At 42.6% G+C, this 18,567-nt stretch overlaps 1 protein-coding gene across 1 annotated transcript in view; it reads right to left on the bottom strand.

The window, feature by feature from the left end:
• Positions 1-18,567, bottom strand: part of LOC139686451 (sodium- and chloride-dependent glycine transporter 2-like) — a 62,546-nt gene that overhangs the window by 40,978 nt on the left and 3,001 nt on the right. Inside the window, exon 2 of the mRNA XM_071583644.1 lies at positions 7,088-7,222. Within this exon, the coding sequence (XP_071439745.1) occupies positions 7,088-7,222 (135 nt within the window). The remainder of the gene's footprint in view (positions 1-7,087; positions 7,223-18,567) is intronic.

Genomic DNA, 18,567 nt, shown 5'->3' with positions numbered 1-18,567 from the left:
ACAAAATACTATTGCTGAAAAAAGTGACATTTTATGGGAATCAAATTCACGGACGAGAGATAAGTCCAGGATGCCTAAATAGCATAACTGACTAAATTACTCGGCCGAACATCGAGGGATCCGGGTTCGAATCCAGGTCAAGGTGAATGATTTTTTACACTCCAAAATTGTTGAATATAAATGTACATAAATGTAGCGATGAATAAAGAGGGAGTGATGCCGGGTCTCATTCAGTATTTGAACACGTTGCATCGAATAATCCAGGTTATTACTGCGTTCATTCCTTTTGGACATTATGAGGGCAGTTCTTCTACGAGTGTCCAAGAAATTAATGTACCTTTGTTATTTCCATATTTGCTCAGCATCCCTTTAGGACTTCAACTTTTTTTCAGGAGAGGACGATTGATTGCCTAGCAATTACCATCCCGATTCCATCTCTCGCGAGGCCAATAACCAATGCTACTTACCACCAGTTATTCAAATTAAGTTCTCGGAGTCGCTCCGCCTTACACGGTCAACAAGAAATTAGTGCAGTCTTACGCAAAGGGTAGTTTTAGTTTTCCATTTTAAAAAGGTGATAAAACTTTCTTTTTCGCATTACTTGATTTCCTTCCATTTCATATTTCAAAAGTTTAACCATTGCTACCGTAATTTAGCAGCAGCAGTAGCTGGTAGTGGAAGTGACACTGGCATTGGCCCTCGCCGGCACGAGAGCGGAACTTCTTCGAGGGCGGAACAATGCGCGCCTCACGAGCCAGGAAATGCGGCACTCGTCCGTGTCATTTCATTTCCTGGACATTCGAATTGCCCATCCCTACCGATGCCGTCACAAATCGTGCCACCAATTGACCTTGTATTTGACCCTGAAACGCTGAGCTACATGCTGAACAACCCCCGGAATATTTCGAATCGAAAACTTTTTCATGCATTAGGTTGATCAAAATCATAAATCAAAACCTCCTTCACTCACATTTCGTCCAAAATTATGGTTGATTTGTAAGCGGTTCAGATGGGTGATGTGGATGTTATTTTTACCGCGAGCAATAAGGGATCAGAAAAACATTGTCCGAATGCGGTAGGGTCATATTCGAGTCAAAATTAGTCCGGTGTGTGTTCATTCATCCCCTGCCACACACCCTAGCGGTGGCTTGCAGGGTACCAAAAAATATCAAATAAATTAAACTTAACTGCATTGGGAAGCATACTTAAAATATACATTTATTACCTTAGGAGACTGACAGATAAGGTATTTTTTGCAATTAGGGATACGTGGGTGATTTGATAGCGGTAGGATACTCAGGGAAAGGGAGGAAGTGTGGAGAGAAAACCTGGCGTCGGCATTAAACCTTCTCCCTTAGCGAAAGGCAGGCGCCAAGGGGCCTCACACAATGTAACGTCCCATCCTACGGTCGACGCACTCACTTAAAACGCCCTCCACAAAACAGTCCAAGTATGCATTGGAATGCCAATTAAAAATCCTGCTACCTCCTGGATTCGAAGCCGGGCGTTCGGGGTGGGAAGTCAAATCTTAGGCTGCTATGCATTCTGTTTCACCAAAATCGTGCCAAACAAGAAAACAAACGCTGCTCTGGTGATTACTGTTATCATAAATGTATTAATCCGTAACTAACTCGCCCTAGAAACTCACACTTGTATCGTGATCGGAGTGGTTGGCAGGTTGGGTGAACTTGTTCCCTTGGTGAATTAGGGGCTTGTGGAGTGATAAGCTCATGTAGGTGGGCTCCGTCGCATTGGGAGTTGGTAGGCTCCGCCCATTCCCCGCAAAACGCCAAGTCTGGGCAGGTGCTGATTCTCCCGGAAGGAGTGAAATATTCGGATTCAAGAAATAAGCATAGAAACTACCTAAAGAGGAGTAACATACATTATTCTGCCGTTTATCTTCCTTTTTAGTTGGCCGAAGACCTTCCATTGCCGTTCACGCGAAGCGGCAGAGGCAGAAATACTTACGATTTATACGTACGACAACCTTGGTGTTATTATTATGTATGTTTTGGATACTTGATAGTTTATGTAAATAACTGTTTAAAAATCTCACATCGGGTAACTTTGGCGATTGAAGACAAAAGGGGAATTTAAGCGTGAGCAGGTATCCCCTCAATCAACATATAGCAGTGTTGTATAACTATGTATGTTGCTACTGGAATAAACTATTGATCTACGGGGAGGAGACTCACCGTTGTATTTTAAAAAAAAGTCCCTCCAATAAGCTAGGAGAGACATTCGCTGCACGTCAGCAAATTATATCCCGGCACCATAGTTTTTTTATATTTCGTATTCGATTCTTTCGATCGTGTGACACGCTGGTTGGGGCTTCTTATAGATATCCTGCAATTAGGGGAAATATAAAATCGAGTAGATGCGATTTCCTTGAATTTTCAAAGGAACTTTGATTAAGTCCCACGCGCAAAATTGAAACACAAGTTACGTGAGTACTATAAGTTAAGGAATTAACGATGATAGATTCGAGACTCCCTTGCCAATCTCAAACAAAAAGTTGTAATAGATGTCTAAAGCTCTAATAACGTAAAAGTAACACGCGGCGTCCTTCCGGGTAGCGTAATGGACCCTTTCCTCTTTCTAATTTACATTAATGATATTTTCTCAAAATTAAAAAATATGAAAGTGCAATTTTGGGTAGAGGTTGGCGGAAACGATCGAAGACATTCAATGAGACATTGTTGAAGGCGCTTTGAAAGAAGGAATTTAATAACCTTGCCATTTCCAAACTGCCGGCCAATCTTTCGCCTTTATCGATTTTGAGTGAATTAACAGTTCACTTATTTTCCTGCACCTGTCTGACGCACGACCAAAATTTTTTCGCACTCACTCTCAAATTTCCTGCTAATCTTTTCCCTTTGAATTTGCTTAATGCTTTTCCAGATTCCTTCTTGGCATCCGCCCTAGATATCTCGTAATCATAAGTGGTCTCTTTCCTTTTGTCGCTAGATGTATCATTCCTAATATTTTTTATCTTAGCGTGGCATACCCTTTGACGTATTAATGATTTCCTAACATCCGCATTGTACCATCTTGGTTCGGCGAAATCTTTAATAAATTTACAAGGAATAAACCTGATAACTGCTGACCGCGTGATGTCAAGAAAGTGATTATATACATCCTCGGTATTTCGGTGATTACTACCTTCCTTTAAATTAACTAATTGGCCCTGTAACACGCAAAATAAGCCGTTATACCATATTCTCATGTGTTAAACAAGTAATTTCCTTTTCAAGCTTCCTATATGCAACCCCATTTAAGGAAAACATCATTCACTGCTCTGTGGTTACTACTTCCTTTAATAGTTTCTATAGTTAAAAGCCTTTTCGGGTACGTTCGTTGCTAAAAAATCAAGATTACGTATTATCCACCCGTAGTTGGGGTGGATAATACGTAATTAGATACATAGAGTTCAACGCAAAGGAATGCAATAGCGACTCGTGGGTATCTTGTTTTTCCCCCGTTTTAAAACTAAACGCGCTCTTTAGAATACGTAGATGGAGCTTGGATATCAACCGACTATATTTGTTTCGATCGTTGCTTTGGGATGAGAAACTGTTCTGTGTTTGTTTCCATGGTTTCGCATCACCCACCTCCCTGATGTTTCAAGCCAATGCACCCTGCGGGGAGGTCAGCGCCGTTTTCTGTGAAATGACGGCTTTGCGTACTACAGAATAACATAATTCTTTATTTTCTACGGCGTACAGCAAAGAAGAAAGCGTTTGGATACCTCAGTGGCATGGACACTGGGATACAAAGCACATCGATAATGACGCCATGGCGTTGAAATTCCATAACTTGCCTCAGGGGGTAGGGTAACATTTGATAAGTTACTAAATGTGTGGATCCTATTTCGAAATATGCAATATTTCTACAAAATAGAGCCTCCCATGATTACGCATAAAATATTTGACAATTTAAAACTAGACTGTGAAAGAATGCAGGTGCTAATTTGTCAATGCTTTCTCCTTCCCTCTGAACTTCTACCACGTGAACTGAAAACTATTTCTTCTGTCCTCCTGCTATTTAAGAACACATAACAATCTGTTTACCTCATTACTTTTCCCATTACTTATTGATTTTTTTATTATTTTTTGATCACAAACATAATTTGTTTATATTTTTAAACATCATCTTTCGATCTTCATCACCTTTGAATGCAGTCATCCTTCTGTAAGCCCCCCGCTTTTCCTCTCAATTATTCATCCCACTGGGCATTGCCTTCATCATTCATTCTCCTATCACACACACACATAATAATAATAATATCAACAACACACACGCGAAAACTCAGCATATTCCACAGTCCTTTTCCTTTCCAACTGCCGCGAGCACACTCACATTTCCGTCTTCGCTCTACTTGTGTCCAATTCTGCCAATTCAAGGAAATCATTCTAAAGTTTAACATAGACTTTCTCTTTAAGGAAAAGGGCATAAACTTAATTTTATTTACATTTACTCTCATCCCATTTCCATCGCACTGAATTACCAATTCAATCAGCTTGCTTGTAACCCCTTGGCTGACTGACGAACCAGAACTTGGCATCAGCAAACCTAACTGATCTCACGAACTCTCCACCGACTTTGATTCCTATCTTCACTTCTTCCCATGCACCTTTAATCATTTCCTCGACATATACCTTGAACAGCATCGGTGATAATGGACAACTCTACCTTACACCTCTTCCTAACACCGCCCATCTGAACTTTCCGTCCCCCACTCGCCCCTGAGATGTCTGAGACATGTACAGTTGCGGATTAGTCTCCTATTCCTCCAATCCATTCCTATTTAATGCAATATACTCATTAGTTTTTCCCAATTCAATGTATCAAACGCCTTTTCGAAATCTACGAAACAGACAAATGCGTCATGATTGTATTTTACGTTCATCTCTATTAATGACCTCATTACTGCAATTGAATTGCACCTGTCTCTCCCCTTCCTGAATCCAAACTGATCACCCCCTAAGCAATAATTTACCCTGCTCAACATCCTTTTGTTGATGATCCTCAGAACAATTGACGTGACACCAAACTTCAAAGATGCAAATAAACAATACCCCTGAAATTACCGAGAATTTTCCTTAACATCACTCTCTACTAAAATTCTAAAATATATAATCGACAGCAAATACATGGAAATATTCGGCAATTATAACATTACCTCCTGTCAACAAAACACATGAAAAAAAGAGAAATCATGTGAAACAAGAGTTGGGGTTTTTTATATACGACATGCTGAAATCGGGGGAAAGAAATACTCTAGTAGATTTAATAAAGTTCCAAATGCCAAATCGATTCACAAGTTGAGAGGGTACGGCATTGACGATAGTGTAATGAATTGGGTTCAGGAATCCCTTACTAACCACCAACAAAAGAGTAGTAGTAGATGGACATACTCATGCTCAAGGTACATCACTTGAAAGGTAGTGGAAGACCTTGTGTGTTCTGATTACCACCACATCTGTGCTGGTGGAATAGCTAGCCATTGCAATTACTCCTACCAGGGTCATCCATGTCCGACAAGCCGAATGGTAGGAGGCGGACGAAAGGTAGTCTGCGCAGGGTCTGTTCCTCAGTGACGCGGCTGCGAAAGCGTCCGACACCAGTGGGGCGGCCAATGAGTGATGGTGCCAAGTTACAAACACTATTGAGGAAACCACCCAAATCAAATAGTCCATGCTACCATGATGAACATTTATCAGAGTAAACTTAAAAACTTAAAATGATGGAATGGAGCGAGTTTATGTGCGGAGCGGAAAAATGTTCCTGTTATTGACGGAATAGGATAGGCGTAAGTTGGGAGTCTTTTGAGATGTGGGTGAGGAGGGCGGAAAAAGTGATGTGGAAAGAAAGGGAAACAAACGAGGAGGTGCTAGACATGGTGAAAGGGGAGTAGAGAGGATGATTTAGATAAATCCAAAGCAGGGGGGAAATATTAGGTAGAGTTATCCATTATCACCGGTGCTGTTCAACGTACATGTGGAGGAAATTATTATAGAGTCATGGGAAGAACTGGAGACAGGACAGGATGGACAGGGATGTTGGACGGAACGAAGGCAGGAAGGAAGTATACGGAGATGAAGAGGGACTTATTGTAGAGTAGGATATTAGGTTGCATTTTGTTAGGACATGCAAGGAGGGGATCGAGATGGTGCTGGGGCTAACGCACTGGCTTCCCTCCCAGAGGGGTTCAAATCCCGGTGGTGTTGAATATTTTTCAGGGGTATCTCGATCCCTACTTGAGGCGCTTTGTGGAGGGCACTTTGAGTGAGTACGCCGTCCGTCGGACCCCTTGGCGCCTTTCGTAAAGAGTAGGCTAATGCCGACGCCGGGTTTCTCTCCACCCTTCATCCTTTCCTATCCATCCCCTATGGCGCAAATGACAGCTGTCGGTCGCCTCCCCTCAAAACTACTACTACTACCCGACACGCAAGGATATGTTTCGCTGCACGTTGAATAGTCTGTGCCCATTCACACCAACTTAGACCGGTAAAATTCTATACTGATAATAATAGAAGGAAAAAAGCAAGATCTAGTAAGTTATAAACAATCTACATTGAGGCGGCTTGCGAAAAGCACTTTCAGCACAGAGTTCACTCTACAATTATTTTGGTATTTTTCGCTTAAATCGGTATTTTTTTCTATTTTTTCCAAAAACATTCGTAGCTCATGCGATTATATTTACGGACTACAAGCTACAAATTACCTTACTTCTTTTTATGACTAAATTTGAAGAAATTAATTATGTTTATAGTAACTATCCAAAATATTTGTTTCAATAAATAGTGCGGAAAAATACCACGCCTGTTACTTCTTTGAATACAAGTTGCATTATTTTTCCTTTATCAATAATTGAAGAAGCTAATAATATCGGGTAAATAAGAGGCAGTATTCGTAGAGAATAATAGGCATTTTGTACCGTCCGAAATCTTACTCTTAATAGGGAGAATACTTAGACTAAATTTTCTCAATGTGGTTTGCCCGTTTTGCGTATTTTGCTTTGATTTTGTCCCCGTCGGGGATCCCAGAGCGCGCGGGAGTGGCGCGGGAGGGAGAGAGCACTGACCTTGGAATAGAGGCGCCATCATCTTGAAGGCCTCGCTGGGGCCTAGGCTGGAGTACTGGCCGACGACCAGCTCGAGGAAGAAGAGAGGTAGTCCCGCCAGGAACAGCATTATCGTGTGCGGCACCAGAAAAGCACCTGCCGAGGAGAAAGCGAATGGGTCAGTCATGACTTTACTCGTATGTACACGCGTATATCACGCAGCTGACTGCAGGCGACGATAGACTGAACTGTACTCCCCCCACGTGTTTTAATCACAGAATCAATTTAAATTATTATTATATAAATCTAGTTATAATTAGGCAATTTTCCAGGTGGCAAAGGTCAAGTCTGGTCAACGGTCACTGTTATGATGCGCATACATACATACACAAGAAGAACATATATGAGAAAAAATGCTCTTACATAAAATGGCACTTTAATATTATCAACTGCACCTTTGCAATCACAGAAGGGCTAGGTTCCCGCCCTAGCTACAACGCTCCGTCCATAATTACGCACTCTTCAATTTCATATACCGTTCAAAATCACGCACCGCTAAAACATCACTCCCTTTTGCAATACAACTTCTCACACCGTCCACATCACATGCAAACAATATTTTAATACGTGCATAAATATAATAATCACTGATCAATGAAGTTTGTCATCCAGTGGCTTGCTTTACACTTGTTCTTTAAACTCCTAAAATTGAATGGAAAGGGCTCAAACAAACCTCCAGGCAGCTGGTTCAATTCAACAATAGTTCTGTTTAAAAAAGGGTATTTTTTCTTATATGTTTTTTGCGTTCATATTTTTATTTTAAAACTGTGGTCATCTTTTCCCTTTAAGTTTGGTTTTTCTATATCTTTCCATAAGTCTTCCCACGGTTCGTTCGGCCCCGGCGGCGGAGGGCCAACCCACAGGTCGCGGATTCGATTCCTGCCAAGGTGGCTTTTCCTCCATTTTGGTCTTGGGTTTAATCAGTGTTGCTTATTGATGTACCTTTGATTGCTAATAGCCCGATGCATAGGCTAAAAAACGAACTGTTTTCGGATAAATTCTAAATAACTAAATAAATTCAAGGACGGACGTCCACTGCCCTTCGGAAGCACGCAACGCTACATCTCCAGCTATCCTTATTAGGACAGCTCTCGGTGATATATTTTTCGTCTTCGCACGCATTGATGGATCCCCCCCACCCTCCGGGTTTCCTCTGTTACGAACTGTTTCTCCTAAGGTTGCTCTGAGCAAATTCGTCCGAAATACCTTACAATCTGTGGATTGTTCCATATCTGTTGCCCCCGAACGCATCCGTCCACTCCTGTGATCTGGACATGCTAATCTTGACTTGCCATCCAAATGGCCAAACCAACGGATGTCTTGCGACGCCCGTCCCGAGGGGGGAATTGAACCCGTGGCCTTTGGGTGTGAAGACGGGAGAGTTAATCAGCCGATCAACCCGACCGGCAATCAAACCTAAACCGCCCTCTTCTTTCCAATCATTCTTATTATTTCCTTGGAAAGCAATGCGTCGCTCCTCGTTCCACCGATGCCCTCGTATGGCCTGCAACAATCCCTCCCTCTCGCCTACACCAAACTCCCCTCTCACAATATCAAATTTGACCTCGCGGTTTCATAAGAAGCTCCCTTTCAGCCCAGGCACGTCCTCTATTAGATACGTATTGTGCACCTGGGGAGCCTATTGCCTCGACGACCGCCCCTGAGCCCCCTGCCGACCCCGTCCAGCCCGCCCCTGAGCCGGGCGCAGGCACACCCCCGCCTTCCGAGGGATTTTATTCTGCAATGCCTCACCTTGCCTAATTCCGGCTCAATGAAGTGGACGGATACGACGTAAATTCATTTCTGTTAGTGTCCTCCCGATGGCGTGATCCCAAACACACATCCAATTTGATCGAAATCCTAGAGTGATTCTTGCCAATAAATTATAATTAGGAAAATCTATACCAATTCATTGCTCAAGACCATTCTCCGCTTAATTCAAAATTAAACCAGAGAGCGCTATGGCTTTTATTTTCTGATATATCTATTGAAGAGTTCACCATCATACCGATATAAATTTTAAAAATGTCGTAACTGACCATTATGAGGTCAAAACCAAAAGAATGAGGCACCCAAAAAGCATTGTGACATCGCCACATCTAAAAATGTAGCACACCTTAAACAATTAGACTAGATTAAATGCTTAGTGACAGACACAGTTTCCAGCGTAACATGGTAAAACTCCTCCATGATGAAAGAAGAAACTTTGCTTTTCCATATAGATTTTTCTTCAAAGAACGAACTAGGTTTCCTTACAGCGCAACAGCTTCAGGTTCAGGCGTGCGAACCTGAAGCTGTTCCGCTGTAGCGAAACCTGGGTCGTACTTAAAAAAAATCAATTTGGCAAAATCACAGTGTCTTCTTTCATCAGCTCTAAAACAGATTAAATAATCCCAAAAGGGAAAATAAAAAAATGAGGTTATAACTGCAGTGTATCCATAATACAGGGTGCGTTCCAAAAGTAATGCAATTGGATTTCCCGCGCCGCTCCTTTTGATTGGAATCAAACTACTAGGAGTAGGTGGCAGGGACGCTAAGCTTTGATTTATAACCAGTCTCGGGGCTCTCCAAGATGTAAAAGCGGCAGGACGTCAGTTATTGTAAACCTCTGCGCGCCGACTGTATCACGAAAGGCCAACCGAGCGGAAATTTCAAGTGAACTTATGGAACGTATTGAAAATTGAAACTGATTATTTGGCCAACGTCATCAATGGTGATGAATCATGGCTTTTTTTAATACGAACCAGAAACAAAAGCTCTGAGTGGCACACCGATCAGTCCCCCAAATCCAAACAGGCAATAATGAGCAAATCAAAAGTGAAAACAATACTCATTGTCATTTTCGACAATGTAGGAGTGGTCCATAAGGAGTTTGTTCCTCAAGGACAGACGGTTAACGCCACCTGCTATGTGGAAGTGCTGGAAAGATGCCAAAAAAAGGGCATCAGGACGATGAAAGATATCTCCGCTACCTGGCAACTCCATCACGACAACGCGCCTTGCCACAATGCGCTACGAGTCCGAGAGTTCCTGGCCAAACACCACGTGCCAACGCTCCCCCCCCACCTATAGTCCTGACGTTACCCTAGCAGATTTATTTTTGTTCCCTCGGATTAAGGATCCCGTTTTTTGTCCATAGAAGAGATCCAATCAGCTGAAACGTAGACCTTGCGAGAGGTCCCCGAAGACGCCTTCCAGGGCGCGTACCGGTCATGGCAGAGTCTCTAAAAAAATGTGTAGAGGCCCAAGGACAGTAATTTGAAGAATTTTACGTGTTTGTGCAAATCTGTTCAATGAATTACTTATAAAAATAATTGGATTACTTTTGGAACGCACCACTGTGAAACAAGGAAAAATCACACTTTTCCCGCGTTTTCACTTTTCACGGTAATGGCGTCGAATCCTCCCAATCTCTTCCTCTTCATTCCCCGCACTGCTTTCCCTGCTACCTGGTACACACATTTTTCTTGGAAGGGCACTTTCCCAATCCACGTCTCACTGCCCTAAGTCTTCACCATCTTCTCCGAATCACGTCTGCTTCTATTACCCAATATTCTATCTTCTCTCGTACAACAGTTCTCCTATATCTTTTTTTATACTTCTTGGAATTTCCTTCCGCATCATGCATTGTCCTTCGATTTTTCCTCCCTTGGATTTCTCCATCCCGTCGCATTTCTCTCGTCGCGCCCTTCGTTTTTCGCTTTATTTCGCAATTCTCTGAGGTGTTTGCCCTCCAAGCTCCTGTTTCAGGATCATCGATTTTCTTCTTCTGCTTTCCGCCACTCTTAACGTTATCCCCCTCGCCCCCCCCCGGTTTATATGCGGCTCTTTACTTCTCGTATTCACAGTTCCCATAGTTACCGCTTCAAATCTCCCCATCCGTGTATTAACATCTCCCCAAATTTCCAATTGGCTAAGATTTTAGAGCCGACCCCGGTGGCGGCGGGGAATCGTCCTCGTCTGCCATTCCAAGGGTCGCGGGATCGATTCCCGCCTGGGTGAGTTTTCCTCCACCTAGGGCTTGGGTGTTTGTAAATGTGACCATTGTTATCGTTGTTATAAGTTCGATGTAAAGGCCAAAATGTGCTGATTTCGGACTAATACTCAATAAATAAATAAATTTTACTCAGTTCTTCGAGAGGAAGACCTGTATTCAAATAAAAAACTTCCGGAGAATCTTCCATTGTACAGAGTTCGTCCGGAAAATAAGTGTACTGAGCTCAGGAAAAAAAAATATTACACTTTTACATATCTTAAGCTAATATTCCTCAAAATAGGACCCGTGTGAATCGATACACTTGTTCCAGCGGCGTTCCCATTCCTGGAACGCTCCCGCGAAGGCATCATCGGGAACCTCTCGAAGACTCGTCGTCGACCTCTTCTCTGCCCTCCACGAACATCTTGTGCCACCGAAAGATCATGTTTCTGGACATGGCTGACTCCCCGTAAGCTTGGTCAATCATACTGACAGTTTCGGTAGACGATTTCCCAAGCTTTACCGCAAATTTGATGGAATAACGCTGCTCCAAAAACTTCGGCATCGCGTTCCGTGACGTGAGTCGAGCGTGGAGGTTCGCGTTAACAGAGCTCCTCACTACACCACAGCTCAGAGCCGACTGCCTTTTTCAGCGTCGCTTGCCAACATACCCCCCTCCAATCGCAGCCCGTCAGAGCGGTGCTGGGCGCGCCTGGAGCGGCGCGCCCAGCCCAGGAGTCAGTACACTTATTTTCCGGACGAACCCTGTATGAACTTGAGATGGCTTTATTGAGTCTCTTGAGTCAAATCCCTCAATCCTTGAATTTTGTTCCACTCATGTAATATACATTTCTCACCACCCATTTCCTCTGCAGAATTTCACAAGGGATCGTGATGGAGCGGTAGCTATCTGACTGGCTTTCCACCCAGAGGGCCCGGGTTCAAATCCCGGCGGTGTTGAATATTTTTCAGAGGTGTCTCGATCCCTACTTGAGGTGCTTTGTGGAGGGTACTTTGAGTGAGTACGCCATCCGTCGGATGGGACGTTAAGCTGCAGACCCCTTGGTGCCTTTCGTAAAGAGTAGGCTAATGCCGATGCTAGGTTTCTCTCCACCCTTCATCCTTTCCTGTCCATCCCCTATGGCGCAAATGACCTCAGCTGTCGGTCGCCTCCCCTAAATACTACTACTAAAATTTCACACCTTTTTCAACTACTTGCTGTGATAAGTTCTATAAATTTAGTGCATTTACTATAGGAAATCTATCGGTTAGGCTACGTTTATGATGGAACCAACTACCAAATGAATATTCTGCTTCTGATAACAAAACACAGCCCAACATCATACTCTACAACAGTCACCTCATCCTATTCCTGCCCCTTCTTCGTTTGCCCAACATTCTTCCCTCTATCACAGTCTTAAAAATCCCATTGCCAACGAAAACGCTTTGGATCACATTTTTCTTACCTCCTTATGATTTCTTCAAGCAATTACCTCTATCCTCGCCCACCACATCAAGCACCTCCTCATTTATTTTCCTTTCTGTCCATTTCACCTTCTCCATTCTTCTCCACGTCCACATTTCAAAAGCCTCAAATCTACGTTTCTCATCCTGCTTCAGTAACCATGTTTTCACACCGCACATAGCGACGCTCCATATCAACGTTTTGACGAGCCTTTTCTTAACATACTCACTCAACGTTCCTGTCATCAATTCTAAAGTGCGTAAACTGTTCAACCTGCACTAGTTTTTTCCCTCCTATTTCAAAGTTTTACTTAGTCTTTCTCTTTCTGGAAAAGGGCATAACCTTACTCGTACTTTTATTTACATTTATTCTCATCCCATATCTATCGTACTGAATTGCCAATTCACTCAGATTGCTTGCAACCCCTTGGCTGACTGAAAAACTTGAGTTTGATCATCAGCAAACCAAATTGAGTTTAGGAATTTCCCGCCGTCATTCATTCCTATTTCCAGTTCTCCCTATGCCTCTTTAATCATTTTCTTTATATATACGTTTAATAGCACAGGTGATAATGTACAACCTTTCCTTACTCCTCTTCCCAACACTGCTAATCCGGACTCTCCGATCCGAACTCGCGCCTGAGCAGTCTGAAACAAGTACACTTTGCGGATTTGTCTCATATCCCTCCAATCTATTCCTGTGATCCCATTAGTAATCATTTTATCTGCTCTCCATCTTTTTGTTGATGATCCTGAGAACCACTTTAGCAACGTACGAAATCAAACTTATTGTTCTGCAGTCCATAATTGCCAGTTATTAGTGAACTCTGGTTATTACTTAAGACGTGTGTTTCCCATAATCATTTTATTTTAAATATTACATATTTCCAACAACCCAATGTTTAAATATTACATTTTCCAAGTCAACGATTGACATCTAAAGATGTAATTCCCTTTTCCTCCCAGCTACATTTAAACCTTTTTATCCCTCCACCCTCCCTTTCCCACCCTCTCTGACAAACCCCCCACCCTCGATCAGAATGTTTGCTTCCATGACGACCACCTGATGATGGCGTTCAACGTCGAAACCTGGGTCGCAATTACAAAGTCAATAATTTCATTTCATTATGCTACTTTTGCTTTAGTTGTTACCCATCTCAAGTCATCATTCAACTCTTTTTACTTCCTTCTACCTAACTCTGAAATTTCATCTACGAGGGTCATCCGGAAAGTAGTACCCGTTCGTGCCGCATGAAGTGCTGACGACGCGAGTAGCCGCTGGACGAGGTCAGATAGCTTCAGTGGCTTGTCTGCCTTCTCTGAGCCAAGTTGCGTGACGCTAGCATTGCCTGTGTTGTTTCTGTGATTGTTTACAATGTTTAAAAAAATTGAGAACGCCGCCAGTTGTGAAGTGAGGGCAGTGATTAAATTCCTCAATGCAAGAAACGTTCGCCCATGTGATATTCATCGCCAATTAAAGGAGGTGTATGGAGACAATGTAATGGACGAGTCGTCTGTTCGGCGGTGGTGTCGCAACTTCAACATGGGGAGGGGGAACACACACGACGATGAGCGTTCGGGGAGACCGTCTGTCATTACAGACCAACTGGTGAGCTCAGTTGACGAATTCGTGAGGAACGATCGGCGCGTCACAATTGATGACATCTGTGAGCATTTTCCCAATGTTTCTCGAACAATTGTTCATGAAATTGTTAAACACCATCTGCATTATGCAAAAATTTGTGCAAGATGGGTCCCTCGCGTATCTCAATGAGCTGGCGGCGAAGGACTATGCAGCAGGAATACAGAAACTTGTCACACGTTATGACAAATGCCTTAATTTGCTTGGAGATTATGTTGAGAAGTATTTTAAAGTATCCTCTTTCAAATAAAATTTTTTATGTTTGTTAATATTTACTTTTGTGTCGTTATTTCACGAACGGGTACTACTTTCCGGATGACCCTCGTATCTTCCTTATTATCTCAGCCGTAATCCATGGTTTCCTTGTCCTTTTCCTATTAACAGTTTATTTGATTATATTAACGATATCCATTTTTTGATGCATTCCCATTTTTTCTCGACAGTACTGTCGATAGTTTACTGATACTCTTTCCTTATCAATCATGCTAATGCTTCCCTATTCCATTTCCAAACCCGAGGCCCCAGCCTTATCTTTTTGAACTGGACGCTACATTTCATAAGCACTAAATTGTGGTCAGAGTCCACATCCGCTCCCCGGAAACCGCGAGAATCGATCAAGCTGTTCCTAAACCTGTGTCTAACCATAATATAGTCTAACTGATATCTTTCTGAGCCACCTGGCATTTTCCATGTATACCTTCTCCTTTTATGGTGTCTAAACCAAGTTTTGGTGATGATTAGCACATGTCTCCTCGCAAAATACTTTTAATTTTTCTCTATTTTCTACGTCTGAACATTTCATTTCCTATATTTGACTGTGTACATACATACTTCAGCAACTCACCTTTGCTCCTCAGCGACCATTTCCCATCGCGGTTTCAATGCAAGACAACGATACAAAGAAGCAATGACTACCCAGTACATTCCCACCTCTCCCTCCATTGTCCTAGCGTCTCGAGAAACAGAAGTTCATGGCGAGCATAGCGCCGCTACTCAGCTCAACCATAGATTTATTTTTGAGGAAATTTCCGGAACAATAGGACATCTCCCTGGTGACAATTTTTTCATATCGCGGTATAAAAAGGTGTGTCGATCCCCTAATCTAAATTCTTATCTATCGTCAGTTTGAACACTATTCCCCCCTATGTCCACAGAAGCGCTTTTCATTAGACCTCCTTTATTTTAATCTCTCGCTTGTTTATATAACAGAGCCGACTCGAAAGAGAGCCAACGACCCCTTGTCGAATTTTTTTCATTTCCAATAATTTCTCAAACATAAGCCGTTACATAATACAGAAATAGTCTCCTCTTGTATATACCATTAACTGTCCATTATCCAGAGGTTGGCTCAGCGAAATATGGACGCCGCGTTTCTTCCCTAGGCCTGACATACACAGGCCTCCTGTTCGACTTCTTCCGCCCCTTTATTTCTCGGGCGTCATTTGGAAACAGGGGTATGAGGGAAGGCGTGAGGGGATAGGCTAAGTTGATGACCGCCCCCTTAGTCCCCCAACCTCAAAAGTTTCAAAAGGGGGGGGTCGGGATGTTGCTGTTGCTAACGTACTGGCTTCCCACCCAGATTCGAATCCTGGAGGCTGCAGATCTTTTTCAGTGGTAACCCGATCCATACTTGAGGTGCTTTGTGGAGAGCACTTTGAGTGAGCACACTGTCCGTCGGATGGGACGTTAAACTGCGTATCCGTTGTCGCCTATCGTTAAGTGTAGGCTAATGTTGACGCCGGTTTTCCCTCCACACTTCATCCTTTTCCAACCGTCCCTAATGGCACAAATGACATCAGCTGTCGGTCAACTCCCCTAAATCTACTACCACTGCAAATGTATTTATAAAACCTGTGCCTCGTTAATGAGTAGAGAAGAACAGCTTGCTTAAATAACTACTACCTCCTTGTGTAAATATATACGTCCTAATCGCTGCCGAATTATTCTAGTGGTGAGCGTTTCTCATCCAAAATAGTAACTGGGGCAAAATGTTGTTGTTCTTGAGAGACAAACAATTATGGCTACAAACCTTATAATGAAATATTTGACCATTTTAATAGAATTACTATTAATTTTCTTGGGCACGTAATTAAGCAAAATCCGTGAAAACACCAAAGATACGTGTTGATCATAAATGTCAATTGAATCAGAAAACAATGCATAATATGATGAAAGGAATATATAGCGGATCCATAAGGTAATACAGGCTTTATTCTATTTGGTATTACTACAATCAATAAGACACCAAGGAATACAAATACAAAAAGAGAATATCACGTGGAGAAGGATAGCTTTAAATAAATTTGTGGGGGGGGGGGCAAAATTCCCGCGGAGATGTCTAGGAGTGTAGGAAAAAAAATATATTGGTAGTCCAGGGGGTAGAGCGTTGGACTCCGTCGTGTAGCAGCAAAGTTGGTTCCAAAAGACCTCAATTTCATGCAAAAAAGAGACCGTGTTGACGTCGCAAAAGACATGATTTGCGAGGCTGAATCCGATCCCACATTCATCAAAAGGATCATTACTGGAGACGAGACGTGGGTTTATGAGTACGACACGCAATCCAGACATCAGGCAAGTGAATGGCGTTCACCAAATGAGCCGAGACCAAAAAAACCACGTCGTTTTCAGTCAAAAAAGAAGGCAATGCTGACGGTTTTCATGGATTACAACGGTGTAGTGCATCATGAATTTTTGCCAGAAGGCCAGACAGTAAACAAAGAGTATTATTTGGGCGTTATGAGACGTTTGCGTGAAGCAATTCGCCGAAAGAGACCAGAAATTTGGGCAGAAAACTCGTGGATTTTGCACCATGATAACGCACCGTCGCACAGTGCTATCATTATTCGTAATTTTTTGACGAAAAATGCAACAAATACCATCCAACAGCCACCGAATTCACCTGATTTGGCTCCCTGTGACTTCTTTCTGTTCAATCGAGTTAAAAAAACCATTACGGGGAACGCGTTTTAGCAGCCGAGAGGAAGTAATGGAAAAATCGCAGGAAGCACTGATGGACATACCGAAAACCGAATATAAAAAATGTTTCGAGGATTGGATCAAGCGCTGGCATAAGTGTGTTGCAGTCGATGGGGATTACTTGGAAGGGGACAATATAGATTTAGATGAATAAACTTGTATTTTTAATTTTCTGAATAAATTCCGGGAAATTTTTGATCAAGGTAGTATATATATATATATATATATATATATATATATAATACACAGTAACACACAATATAGAAACAAAAAAAAAGAAGAACACTCACACGTATTTTATTGATATTTCGACGGAAACAATCCGTCTTCATCTGAAGATATAGAAGTAATTCATTACTTCTATATCTTCAGATGAAGACGGATTGTTTCCGTCGAAATATCAAGAAAATACGTGTGGGTGTTCTTCTTTTTTTTGTGTTTCTATATTATGTGTTACTGTGTATTGTACTATTCGGCACTTCCGTGTTACGTCTACGAAAGCATATATATATATATATATACGAGGGTCATCCGGAAAGTAGTACCCGTTCGTGCCGCATGAAGTGCTGACGACGCGAGTAGCCGCTGGACGAGGTCAGATAGCTTCAGTGGCTTGTCTGCCTTCTCTGAGCCAAGTTGCGTGACGCTAGCATTGCCTGTGTTGTTTCTGTGATTGTTTACAATGTTTAAAAAAATTGAGAACGCCGCCAGTTGTGAAGTGAGGGCAGTGATTAAATTCCTCAATGCAAGAAACGTTCGCCCATGTGATATTCATCGCCAATTAAAGGAGGTGTATGGAGACAATGTAATGGACGAGTCGTCTGTTCGGCGGTGGTGTCGCAACTTCAACATGGGGAGGGGGAACACACACGACGATGAGCGTTCGGAGAGACCGTCTGTCATTACAGACCAACTGGTGAGCTCAGTTGACGAATTCGTGAGGAACGATCGGCGCGTCACAATTGATGACATCTGTGAGCATTTTCCCAATGTTTCTCGAACAATTGTTCATGAAATTGTTAAACACCATCTGCATTATGCAAAAATTTGTGCAAGATGGGTCCCTCGCGTATCTCAATGAGCTGGCGGCGAAGGACTATGCAGCAGGAATACAGAAACTTGTCACACGTTATGACAAATGCCTTAATTTGCTTGGAGATTATGTTGAGAAGTAGTTTAAAGTATCCTCTTTCAAATAAAATTTTTTATGTTTGTTAATATTTACTTTTGTGTCTTTATTTCACGAACGGGTACTACTTTCCGGATGACCCTCGTATATACATGTATATGGGTCGCGGTAGTCCAGGGGTAGAGCATCAGACTACTGATTGGATGGCGCGGGTTGGATTCCCGGGCACGCCACTCTGGGCACCTCAGCTCCAC

Source organism: Hetaerina americana, unplaced genomic scaffold, assembly GCF_022747635.1.
Source record: "Hetaerina americana unplaced genomic scaffold, ioHetAmer1.1.p SCAF_14, whole genome shotgun sequence".
NCBI classification, from domain to species: Eukaryota; Metazoa; Arthropoda; class Insecta; order Odonata; family Calopterygidae; genus Hetaerina; species Hetaerina americana.
The sequence above is the reverse complement of the archived record's forward strand: the minus strand, read 5'-3'. Positions and strand labels throughout refer to the sequence as shown.